We start from the raw sequence: 14,150 nt of genomic DNA, 5'->3' as shown, positions 1-14,150 counted from the left end.
CTTCCAGTTATGGAATGAATAAATCATAGGAATAAAAGGCACAATATAGGGAATACAGTCAATGATGTTGTAATAGTGATGCATGGTGACAGATGATAGCCATATTTAAGGAGAGTATAGCATAACAGAAATTGAATTGAATTGAAAATTATATAAGTGTGTGCCAACTATACTCAAATGAAAAATTATTTAAAAAATTAATAAGGTAGCTGGGGCTCCTGGGTGGCTCAGTGGGTTAAGCCTCTGCCTTCAGCTCAGGTCATGATCTTAGGGTCCTGGGATCGAGTCCCACATCGGGCTCTCTGCTCTGCAGTGAGCCTGCTTCCTCCTCTCTCTGCCTCTCTGCCCACTTGTGATCTCTGTCAAATAAATAAAATCTTTAAAAAAAATTAATAAGGTAGCAATCCAGAGCCATGAATTAAAGGTCATTTGAGGAAATAAATACTTTTCTCTATATTCTTGTACCTAAAGATAACTGCAGATTGAAAATGAGGAAGTAGAGAAACATTTATCATGCAAATGGGTGTCAAAAGAAAGCTGGAGTAGCAATATTTATACTGGACAAACCAGACACTTTTGTTCTTACATTGTTTTTATCCTGCTTTAATATCAAGATAGTACTGGCCCTACAGAATGATTTTTATGTGTTCCCTTTATCCCATTATTTTTAAGATTTTGTCATTTTTTTTTTCACGTTTGGTAGAATTCACCTATGAAAGCATGTGGTCTTGGACTTTTCTGTACTGGGAGATTTTTGATTCTTAATTCAATTTACATTCTTGTTATTGTCTAAGATTACCTATTTCTTAGATCCAAGATTCATGATCCAATCATGATAATTTGTGCATTTTTAGGAATTATCTGGGGTTTTTTTCCTGAATTACCTGATTTGTAAGCATATAATTGTTCATGGCAATCTGTTACCACACTATGTATTTCTGTGGGTTATCTGTTATATTGTTTTCCCTTCCATTTCTAATTTTGGTTTTTGAGTCATCTTTTTTATTTCGTAATGTTAAAGCTTTGCCAGTTTTGTTCATTTTTTTGAAAAACTGGTCATTAGTTTCAGTGTTACCTTATTGCTTATGCTGAACTCTATTTTATTTATTTCTGATTTTGTTATTTCTTTCCCCCACTAAATTACAGCTAAGTATCATCTTTTTCCAGTTCCTTGTGGTGTAATGTTATTCATTTGAACGTTTTCTCTTAATACAAGCATTTATAGCATTTATTTCATTCTAACATCTGCTTTTGCTGCATCCCATAGGTTTTGGAATATTGTGTTTTATTTTTCTTTTGTTTCAAGACATATTTTGATGTGCCATTTGTTTTCTTATTTGGCCCACAGCTTATGCAATAATGTGTTTAATATTCACATATTAAATATTTAATATTTGGATTGTAGATTTTCCAGCTTTGTTTTATTGTTGACCTTTAGCTTTGTACCACTGTGGTTGGAAAATACACTCAGCATGCTTTTAGTCTTCTTATAATGTCTCTTTTTACATGCATACTTGAAGAAAATGTGTCTTCTATTTTTCTTGAATGGATTGTTTTATACACACACATATCCTTAGAACCAGGTATTCTGAAGTATTCTTCAAGTAAAACATGTTCTTGTTGAAAAAAATAATTACTTTAACTGAGGGTACTCATTAAAATAGCATTAAAATAGAACATATCAGAAGGAAGGTATGTGGGTAGATAGGTAAAATAGATGAAGAAGATTAAGAGTATACTTATGCTGAACACTGAGTAACAGTGTATAGAACTGCTGAATCACAATATTGTACACATGAAACTAATATATAACACTGTTAACTATACTGAAATTAAAACAAAAATTAAAAATAACATTAGGAAACCATTGGGGAATATCAAAAACAGGAGTAATTCTAAATCTAAGAATTATTGAAGCAGATGTCAAGAAAATGAGAAAGTAAATTAAATTCATGATGTTGAGTTTCAAAATATGTTTAAGTATATAATAGTAACTTTGTAAGAAATTGCATTTGGAGGTCTTGTCTATTGTTTAACATGTCTGAAGTGGTCACAATAACCAAATTACAAACAAATGTGTAATTCAGAAATAAATTCTTATGGGAACTTAATTGATTACATAATCGGTCAAAAGTTACCAAAAATGGCTTTTCACATGTTTGTCTACTATGACCTTAACATTAAAACTGAGTATTAAAAAAATTTTAAAAGTAAGTAAAATTGAGTATTCAAATATATATACAATAAAAAATAATAGATAAATGAAATGAAAAATGGTCTGCATTTTATTATAAAAGTATTGTTATATTCTTCTTTTTCAAGAAAGATTATCAAACTTGGAAACCACTCTGGAAAACAGTTCAGCAGTTTTTATGGAACTACCCCATGATCCCAGGGAAATGAAATTATGTATCTACAAAAAGTCTTACAAAAGAATGTCATAATTGCATCATATATAAAGCAGAAACTTGACACAACCCAAATTTCCATCAAATGAAGTATGAATAGACAAATCATGATATATTTGCATAATGCAATACTATTTAATAATTTTAAAAACGAACTATGGATACTTACAAATCTATGGATGAATCTCAAAAATCTTAAGTGAAAGAAGACAAACCAAAAAGAGTACATACTATATGAGTCCTTTCAAAAGAACTTCAAGACTGAGTTAAACCAATAGATGGTGATAGAAATCAGAACATTAATTACCTAAGAAAATGAGTACAGGAAAATTTTCTGGTGTGATGGAAATGTTTTATAATTTTGATTTGACTTAGTGACTATATGGGTATATATGTTAATTAAAACACACTGAATGTTAAACATCTGTATACTTTACAGTATATAAACTTTTTTAATTAATAGATTTTATTTTTTAGGAAAAAAAATTATCAAACTGCTACTTACATTATTCCTCTCCAGTATCTAGTATATACTTTTACCTTCAAAGGAACTATAAACACTTTTTAATAGTACATTTTTCCCCCTTAAAAACATCTATATAATGGATGTAATTTAAACATTTATTTCTAAAGCTTTTTTTAAAATCAAGGTATAATTTACTGGTAATGTTGTGCCAGTTTCAGGTACACAATGACTCAATATTCAGATATAGTGCAAAATGATCACAATAATATAGTTAACATCCATCACCACACATACATATACATATATATATATATATATATATATATATATATATATATCACACAAAAATACATTTTAGTTAACACTTGTAGCAAGATAAGGAAATCCTCTGTTCTAAAATAGGCATTGCTTACAACAGACAAAAAGACCATTTTTTTTAATTATAGCAATTCAAATTAAATTTAGAGTGAAATATTTCCCTTTTCACATCTTCCTTTATGCTTCATCATTGCTGAATTTCAAAAATATTAATGAGTGATGATTAAAAAAAATCCAAGGATGATAGTCTTTAGAGATATTGATGATAATAGCTGACATTTTCAAAGCACTTTGTGATTTACACAGCTCTTTAATATAGATTGTCTCATTTAATTATCACATCACTCCCTAGGAGTTAATAATATTATGCATAATTACTCCCAGTTTAACAATAAGAAAACTGAGTTAATAAGTAGCAGAATATTGGAAGCTAGATATTTGAACCTTAAGTTCAATACTCTTTCCATGGCAACTCTCTTCTCTAGATAAGTATTAAGCTTAGAGCTATATTATGATTTCTCTGATTTTTTTGATATATCATTAAATGCTACCAGTATAATCAGAACAACATATAACATATCTGTAAACATTGGTTATTATTAGAATATTGGTTATTATTAGAAAAGTATTTAACATCTACACTTAACTTGCTTTAAGAAACAGTCAACCCTGAAAAGGAAAACTTTATGGTAAAGTCTATAAAAGGAATCCCATGTTTACTCTAATCCCTATTGGAAAAATATCTTCAGGGGCGCCTGGGTGGCTTAGTGAATTAAAGCCTCTGCCTTCAGCTCAGGTCATGATCCCAGGGTCCCGGGATCAAGCCCCACATTGGGCTCTGCTCAGCAGGGAGCCTGCTTTCTCCTCTCTCTCTGCCTGCTTGTGATCTCTGTCAAATAAATACATAAAATCTTTAAAAAAAAAATATTACTTATTAAAAAAAAATCTTCAAAAGTCAATTGAAAAACCTGTGTGATAAAACATTACAATGTAGAGCAAACTTATAGCATGACAAAAGTAGTTTGGTAATATTTTACAAAACTTCATTCTCCATTTTCAAAAATGTATCCAACAGAATAAAACTCCAGAGATGTGTTTCACCAAAAGGTGTCATGAGAGCTTAATATTCACTTAATGATATAAATATTAGGCATCTTCTAAGGGTCAAGCATCTTTCCTTCAAATTTTCTATGTCAAGTAGATTAAAGCAAATAAATATTTTCCTTTCTAATCTAAAGTTTAATTATATCAAATAAGATATATTTAAGAGATAATAATCATAACCATTGAAACTAAAACTGCATTTTAATAAATACAGCAAATTTTATATACATTTAGTATGATAGTTTAATAAACACAAATAAGAATGAGATTTCATTTGAGTGATATCTGTTTTAATTATGGGATAATGATTTGCATAGGTAATAGTTTATATGGTTTTGATTATAGTTATTCAATATTATATTCAATAAAGAACCAGTAATCAACCAGAACTATTTAATGTCACTATGACAAAATTCATTGCAGAAAGTAGCTCTATCTATTCAAAAGAAATTAGCAAACTCAAGCAATATTTCTAAGATCAGGAACTGAAACAGTATGCCAGGCAGCACTCTGAAAAATTTGCTGTGTCAAATTCCCAGCGCATCCATTAGGTGTCTATACAATATCACAGTGAGCATCAGGGCCAATAGCGCAAACCACTTCTGAGAAATGAAGGGAGAATAAAGAGCATGCTGGTTCTAGTAACTTACTATTCTGCAGATCATCATACACTTCTCTTTAAAATATAAAAGGAAGTTGTATAACTTGCAAAAACACTTCTACAAGTATAAGTAATAAGGAATAAATGATCAAATTTTTTTTTATATACTACCACCTTTTAAAAGTAGGAGTTTTAAAATTTTCCCTCACTTTGCAATACAAAGTTTTGTTTCTTTACATTAAACCTTTTTTTTTTAAGATTTTATTTATTTATTTGACAGACAAAGATCACAAGTAGGCAGAGAGGCAGGCAGAGAGAAGAGGAGGAAGCAGGCTCCCTGTTGAGCAGAGAGCCCGATGTGGGGCTCAATCCCAGGATTCTGGGATCACGACCTGAGCCAAAGCCACCTTGGGTGGCTTTAACCCACTGAGCCACGCAAGCGCCCCTACATTAAACTTTTTTACAAAGATTAAAAATATTATGTTCTTGTATGGTAGTTCTGCTTATCGAATTTTTTGTTTTGATATAATTCTTTAACAGAAAACCACTCTTCAAGTATGTTTAATAAAAAATAATGAACAAAGAATGAACTTTCTCTACTCCATATCTAAGCACTGATTTTCCATTTAACATTTTCTTAGATGAGTAGACTCATCCCTATTCAACACATTCACATGTTTGTCTTTGCCAGAATAACAGTGTTTATCTAAATTTGTTCACCAAAAACTATGTCTTCCATTAATCAGAGAAAGAAAGATTTGGCTTCCGTTAAGCTTCTCTTCTATGCATAAATTCATGCTAGGAAATTATAAAATAACAGTTTCCTTTGGGGAATTTTCAAACACCAAAATTCCTCTAACTAGGAATACACTAGCTCCTTCCTTCCTCTTTGACTTCTATAATTTTATTATTATTTCAGAAATTAGCTTATCCTCATAAGGGAAGAATCCACAAACCATGAAAAGATTATCAAAACCATAAGAAAGTGAGTGTATCATAACAAATTAACCATCTCCTGTATAACTTCCTACATTCCATTTTTCCTAATGGGTTGCAATTGTGAGAGTTCTGATCATCTATTCAATTAATTTGCTAGTGAAGCCTTTCACATTCTTTCCAACTAGAATTTAAATATAATTCAATTCAGAATTAAAGCTCTGGTACATTAACCATAGTTAGCTTCATTCAACTCTTCCATTTAGTCCAAAAGAAAAAAAAATATCATTTAAAAATTAACATACTCAGCTGCCTGTTTGTAGCATTTCAAGTCTTTCTTCAAATTTTTGTTCTCATTTTCTAAAAGCATATTCTGCGTGTAGACATCTGGAACATTCCCAGTATCTCTAAGTTCAGTTACTCCCTTCTGTATTAACTCATACCTAGAATAAAATCAAACAAAAGGCTTTATTTTGTTTCTTTCTACTAAGTTGACTTAATTTATGTACAATTCAGAAAGTTAAGTCCTACAGGATATTAACAGAAATGAGCTGCGGTATTACTTTTGTAAACTAAAATGTCAAAATTCATAATATATATTTACAATTTTAAAAAATAATTGCTAGGTACTAATATCATGGTACATATAACCAAACATCTCGTATATTCCAGGCACTAATCTAGACACTGGTGAAATTAACACAGCAGTCCAAGCCCCCATATCACAGTCTACTGTGAAGAGTGATATGTTCTATGAAATAAAATAAAGCAGAATAAGAAGGATAGAGAGATTGAAGTGGAGAGTGATGGGGGCATTTGTGCTCTTTACATAGGTTGAAGACAGAAAGTATGACTTGCAAAGTGCTACTTGAGCAGAGAACTGAAAGAAATAAGGAACCAAGTCAGGGGATATGAAGAAGAGAGCATTCTTGGTTGACAGAAAAGTAAACGCAAATATCCTTAGAAAAAAAAAGTGCATGACATGCACAATTAAAAGCAACAGCCTGTATATCTGGAGTATCTGGAACTGGAGGAAGGAAGGAAGTGGTGAGATACGGGTCAGGAAGACAGCAGGAAGCTGGAAAGAGGAATGTGACTTTACCTGAATCAGACTGAAGCCATTGGAAGGCTCTGAGAAACAAGAGATACTCTTGCTTTAAAAGGATTAGTCTGTTGGAGGGAGGTGGGGGGATGGGTAGATGGAAGATGGGTATTAAGGAGGGCACTTATGATGGCACTGGGTGTTATAAGTGTTGAATCACTGAATTCTACTCCAGAAATCAACATTAGACTGTATGTTAACTACATAATTTTTTTTTTTAAAAGGGAACTTCTACTGTTAAAAATATGTATTAGTCTGGCATCTGCTTGAAGAAACTGACCCTAGAAGAGCAACAGTAGAAATAGAGAGACTAGTTTGGTGGCTGTTGCTGTAGTCCAAAAGAGAGAGAATGGTGGCATGAACAAAGCTGGTAGCAGCAGAGATTATGAGAAATATGTCCCTTTGGGACATGCTGTAAAGGTGGAGCCAACTTATTGGTGGAGCCAATAGAGATTTTCCTACGACTCATCTCCCAAGTGTTGATTAATAAAAGAGGTCAAAAATGACTCCAGTGTTTCTGGTGGAACACCCAGCCACTTACAAAGAGGGGAATGAACGCAGGAGGAATTGGATGGTTGGAGAAATTAACGATTTGTTCAATGCAATATGTCTACTGGTCAATTAAGTGAAATGAATACTGGGTATACATGTGCAGAGCTCAGGGAAAAAGTCAGGACTTGGAATGCAAATTGGGGAATCATCAGTAAATAGATACAATTTAAAGTCACAAGACTGTAAAAGGCCACCTAGGAAGTGAATGTAAAGAGAGAAATGAAGTTTTTGGACTGTTTCAAGACTGGAAGAGAAGGAAATACTACCAGAGACTAAGAATCAGAGGGGATAGTGAAGTAGTAAGTGAATATGAGTACATTGTGGCTCAGGACCCAAATAAATAAAGTTTTCCAAAAAGGAAGACATGAACAACAGTGATGAATGCTGCATACAAGATGAATAGGAGTACTAAGGATCAGTCACTGAATTTGGCAATGAGCAGCCCTGAAAAAACTTTTAAGATGATAGTTTCATTAGAGTAGGTATAAGAGTAGGAAATAAGGAAGTGGAAACATACTCGTTGAAGGAGACATGATAAAGTAGAGCCTAGAAAATCAAGATGAACTTAAAAGAGGATGTGGAATTCAGGGTGTTTTTTTGGTCTTCTACCTTTTTTAAAATATATGAAATACTGTATATCTATGCTTATAGGAATGATCCAGCAGAAAGAGAAAAAGCTTAGAATGCAGGAAAAGAGAGAGAGGACAACTGCCAAAGCAATGCCCCTGAGTAGGAAAGAGGAGCTGGGCTCCAGTAGACAACTAGAGGGTTGGCCTTAGATGACAGCATGCACAGCTCAGCCTCTGTGACATGTGAGGAGGAGGAGGCCTGAGAACAGAGGTGGCAGGTTAGTAAAGAGAGAATCAGGAGTCATAGAACTTTTACTTTCTCAGTGAATTAAGAAGCAACATCAGAAAACCATTTACAGATTTGGAAATAATTATAATTTTAATTATATATATGTATATATTATATATAGCAATAAAGCTAAATAAAAAACAATACAAATGGAAAAACATTTCAGTAATAAAGTTATTAATCAAGAAATCCCTATAAACTTTGCTATAGATGACCTAAACATTTGTTTAAAAATGTTTAATTATCAGCATTTTCATATCATAAATCTTAATTTTTTTAACATATTACATATTAATAATCATATGGCTGTGTTATACTTCTTATCCAATACTAAAAAAAAGCCAAGAAAACAAAAGAACAGCAAGACAGGTTCTGCAGAATATCTAAAAGGTTAAGAAAATAGAATCAATATTAAGTAATATTTGCCACAATTTATAAAACAAATAGAGAACCATTTAATCACAAATTCACTATTATATTCATACACAGAATGTGATTTATACTTCTCTCAGAAGAAGTAAGGATTGATTAAAGTATTAGACCATAAAGTTTTTCTGACCATAAAATTGGTTTTCAGCAACCTGCATTATTTAATACAGAAAAAAAATCCATAAATCAATTATTTTGATAAGAAAAAAAGTGGTATGTAGTCCTTCTCTAAATGCTATGTAAATAAATTAATATGTGTTAAAATATATACAAATCAAGCATAATACAACATATCACATACTATATCATATATATCTTGAAGACATTCAAAAATAATTTATCATGAAAAATTTCTATAGTTTATGTTAAAATATCAAAGATGACTTTAAACTTGGCAAAACTATTCTAATACTATTAGATAATTAGGAATCATAATCCACAAACTCCAGAAACACATTAATACATTTCTCAGTAAAATGAGCATTTCCTACATAAAATTTTTTGGTTTTGTTTCAGGTGTGTTTGTGTTAAAGAAATATCCTGGTCCTTTCATTTCTTCCTCTTTATTCATTCACACATAGAGTAAGACTGGAAAGTGTTCAGACAGGAAAAAAGATTGTTATGTAACCATAAGGAACAGGAAATAAAATTTACTACCAACAGACCTGCCAATAAAATTACATTGATGATCTTCATATTTATCATAAGATCCATAAACTACTTAGAATTATATACAGAAAATACACATGTTTTTCAGGAAGAAAGTATAAAGGCTTTCATAATATTTGTCCATATACCACAAGAGTGTCAAGCCCATTGTCACAAATGGCAAATAGTGTGACAGAATTTCAGTAAACATATAAACAGCATCATAAGAGTAAGGGTTATTTTTCCTTCCTGATGGCACATAAGGCATAGGATATAAAAGAAAGGAAAACAGTCACCTAGATAATAACAAATATCAATTGAGAATTTTTCCTCCAAGTTTTCAGGGACAGTTAGGGAAAATACTTCAGCAACGAAGACAAAATTCTGTTAGCTACTGCTAACGCACAGTACAGACTTTTTTGTGGTTCATAGAAAAAATTCCTAATACATTCACACACATACACACAATCTTTTTTGTTTGGTTTGGTTTGGTTTTGGTTTTGGTTTTTGTGAACAGACAGAAAATAGTTTGGAACTGCAAAAAAGGGGGGAAAAAAGGCTTTCTAGTCTATATGTTCTCCACTGTGACTGACTAACTTTGCTATTACAGCATGAAAGCAGCCACAGACAATACCTAAAAGAAAAGTTACAGCTATGTGCCAACAAAATTTTATTTACAAAACAGAGGCAGGTCAGATTTGTTTGCTGACCTTAGATTTAAAGAATTTACTGCAATCATTTTTTGAAGATTGAAAGATAACAAGTCCAATTTTATTGCCCAGCTTTTTCATTACTTTGAGGTTTTTGTTTTACAAACTAACAATGGGGAAAACTTGTTTGTCAACTTTTGTAAGATTAAATGAATTAACAGCAATGAATATTATAAATGTTTTTCTCCATAAGAAAAAAATGAAAAAAAAATTATTTAATATTCCTATAGTCCTACTATGCAGAATAAGTGTTTCTGATCAAAGTAAAGAAATGTTTCATGTGAAATTAAAATGTTCAATACTGTGTAATCTAATTACAAACAGTTTGTAAGTTTATTACAAACTGGCACTTAGGAATAAGAATACAATTATTTGAACCACAGTATTACTAAACCCATATATAAAGACATATATGAATTTTACTTTAATATTATTGGAATACACTAAGTGGCATGCTTATATAGGGAGGGATTCTATAAATCCTAATACCATTGTAGTTTCCTGAAATATCACCTCAACCCAAATTGCTAAATCTAAAAGGATAATATGATCCAACGAGTGCTTAATTGTTAAAAGTACACTTGGTTCCAGATTTCTCGATGGAAATCATTTCACACTTTGGACTGGACAAACACGTAGGTACTGTATGTCCTAACATGTCTTCTTAGAAGAAAAAAGGAACTGAGCCACACTAATTTCTCATTTCATTAGTACTGTAAATCAATTATCTACCTACTTTCACAAAAATGCATTTTCTAATACATTTGTAATTATTTCCTACAGACATTTTTATAAAAATCATTCACACAATTTCCAAATTTAATAGGAACCATTATTTTTCTACCACCAAACTTTCTTTTTTTCCTAAATTGTATTAATGAAAAACGGCTCTCATCATTAAATTTATTAACTTTAGATATGCAACTTGAAGTAATAAAACTGATTTCTTCTATGTACGTGGTCTCAGTAGATGAGAACCAAAAAAAGCAGCAAATAAAACTTGCATCACAGGAGGATTAGTAGAAATTACAAACTGCTTCTTATATTTAAAAGTAGGATTTAGTCCCAAAACACTATGAACATCTTTCTATATCTTAGTATTCCCTTTCCATGACATGGAATGGCTTTTAAAATGGCTCAAACATATTTTTATATCCAATTACTTAATAATATTTCTTTAAAGAATGTTGGGCCTCTGAAAACATTCCTGGTGACATTACTGCTATAGTAAAGGAATAAAGACAGCATGCCTGCTGATTTTCATAACCAATAAGTTATTAAAATTTTCATTATAACAAGAAAATCTGTGTTTAGATAGCTTTGAAAATATAATTCTTCTTATTTCTAAATGGAGAAATATTTACAGAAAAAGAATCAATCAGTTGCGTGAGTAGAGAAAGGCAGGCCATTACACGCTAGAAGTAAAACAAATAAAGTAGTACTCTTGGTAGAATGTCTTAATGCAGGAAATATTACCCTTAATAATTATGCAGAATATATTAGAAAAGTATTTCATTAAAGAGCTTTGTATTATAGAATCCCAGGACATACTCTAGTTTTTCACTTTTGAAAATCACTCAACTTTGAATATTTAGAAAGTGTGTTTAATAAAAACTTCTTTTAAATTGGTTTCTTAATTATGTGAGAAAGAGTGTGTGTGTGTGTGTGTATGTGTGTGTGTGTGTGTGTAGGTGTGTGTGTTGTACTTCCAGTGGTAGGGATGGGAAAGGTTTCCATCCCTTTCATCCATTTTGTGTAAGCTGAACAACTTCAAGTCCTTGAAGACAGTTAAAAGTGTACATGTAAGCATTCCTATTTATCCACATAATTGTTTACCATTCGGACTGAAAGCAATCAAGAGTTCTGGTCATTCCCATTTTGATTAGGAAATTGCAGAGAAAGTCTTCTATTACTTCAGGTATTAGTTGCTTTGAAGGAAGAACTGTTTTCTGTTCCTGAAATTTAAATGCACAATTATTTATTTTGAAAATATAAAATCATCACTAATCTTTGATTATTGGTACAAATAAGCTGTTTATTTACTCATTCATTTGTTCATTTTTTTCATTTATTTTTGTTGAGGGTTATGTTTCAAGAACCATTTTAATCACTAGGGATAAAGCAGTAATAGATTTACACACTAGATGAAACTCAGTCTTCATACCTAATAGTCAAGTGGATGGAGAAAAAAAATGAATAACTACATTAAAAATATATAATATGGCAGATGGCACTAAATGCCTGGCAGAAAAAAAGCAGAGTAATGAAGGGAAGGAGAGCCAAAGGTAGGGCAGATATGTGTGTGGAGCTGGGCTGCTATACATGTAGGGTGATGAAGAAAGATTTCACTGATAAAGTGGAATCTGAGCATAAATCTAGAGGAAGAAAGAGTCATGTTTCAGTTATAGCGTCAGCAAACACAAAGACTCTGAGGCAAGAGTGTGACTAGATTATCTAAAGAACAATGAGGACAGTTTGTCCTTTCAATAGCGTATAAAACATTAAAAAAGAAGAAAAAAAAAGTATGGGCCTTTTAATTATTTCTATTATCATTATAATAAGAAATATAAGGAATTTTGGTGCCTTGAGCTTTAGAAACACTATGCTACAGAAGAAATTATGTGCTAGTGAGTGGCTTATCCTACCATTTCATAAAAGAAGTAAGTTTATCAACTATATTGGGGTCAGCTAACTGTATAAAGTTTATTAGAACACAGCAATGCCCATTTGTTTACATATTGTCTACAGCTGCTTTCATACAAGAGAGAAGTGTGTTGCAACAGACACCTTACGGCCTTCGAAATCTAAAATATTTACTATATGACCCCAGAGAACAAGTCTGCAGACCCCTGAACTAGAAAAGTAGAGTTATTTCAGCAAGTGAGATATGAAATTAGGACAGCCATAAAACTACCACAATTCAATATATAAAATAAGTCAAATACTGGGTAGATACTTAAGAATATCAAAGCATCACTGTCTCTAGAGTGCCTTCATTTTCTTTGCATTGGCAAGAACTTACCAATTTAACAGCTGATTATTTAGACAGATCTATTTTCAAATATACAGAAATTTAACAGCAGACTTTTTTCCCTCCTTCCCCTTCTTAACATGGTAATGGTCACATACCAGGTAAATGTTATATACCTGGTAATAGTTACACAGAAATTCAGTGAGGAAAGAATCTCTGTTGCCCCAAAAAGTTCTTTTCAAAAGTGCTACACGTAGGCACCTGGGTGGCTCAGTGGATTAAAGCCTCTGCCTTCAGCTCAAGTGGTGATGCCAGGGTCCTGGGATCGAGCCCCTCATCGGGCTCTCTGCTTAGCAGGGAGCCTGCTTCCCTTCCTCTCTCTCTCTCTGCCTACCTCTCTGCCTACTTGTGATCTCTGTCAAATAAATAAATAAAACCTTTAAAAAAAAAAAGTGCTACACATAATTTAATGCTGATCTTAATTACTAGTAGCTGCTACCACATTCAAAACAATGATCAGCTAAAGCAAATTTAGGAGGCTACAGAAACCTCCTGACAAATGACTAGGGTTTTTAAATGAAATTTTTAACACTCAAGAAGGATAATTTGTAGTATCTTCCCCAAGATCATTTTATTTTAAAGATTTTTATTGATTTATTTGTCAGGAGAGGGATGCAGAGAGAGAGAGGCAGGCAGAGAGAGAAGCAGGTTCCCCACTTAGCAAGGAGCCCAATGTAGGACTTGATCCTAAGACCTTGGGATCATGACCTGAGCCAAAGGCAGATGCTTAACTGACTGAGCCACCAAGGCGTCCCTCCTAAGATCATCTTAAAGATATTATATAAGAATGTTGATTATGTGCAGAACCCTGCCTCAAACATGGAAGATGCCAGGATGGCAGAATATATGCAAGTCTGCATTATGGTGGGAGATTAGACATAATTGCTGGATAAAGGTATAATATGGCCAGAAGTAAATATTCATTACACAATAATAAATGCTACCTTGTCATTTTTGGTCAATAAATTTGAATATGATATTTAGAAT

General features: G+C 32.1%; 1 protein-coding gene across 2 annotated transcripts in view; it reads right to left on the bottom strand.

Annotated features, from left to right (window-relative positions):
- The window catches only part of SPAG16 (sperm associated antigen 16), a 1,029,828-nt gene that overhangs the window by 1,003,518 nt on the left and 12,160 nt on the right, over window positions 1–14,150 (bottom strand). For both annotated transcript variants that reach the window (XM_032354709.1, XM_032354710.1), the window contains exons 4-5: window positions 11,969–12,087; window positions 6,139–6,276 (exon numbers count right to left, since the gene is read on the bottom strand). In XM_032354709.1, the coding sequence (XP_032210600.1) occupies window positions 6,139–6,276; window positions 11,969–12,087 (257 nt within the window). The remainder of the gene's footprint in view (window positions 1–6,138; window positions 6,277–11,968; window positions 12,088–14,150) is intronic.

The sequence above is a fragment of the Mustela erminea genome, chromosome 8, assembly GCF_009829155.1.
Source record: "Mustela erminea isolate mMusErm1 chromosome 8, mMusErm1.Pri, whole genome shotgun sequence".
In the NCBI taxonomy this organism is placed as follows: domain Eukaryota; kingdom Metazoa; phylum Chordata; class Mammalia; order Carnivora; family Mustelidae; genus Mustela; species Mustela erminea.
This window is presented reverse-complemented; position numbering and strand designations above follow the sequence as displayed.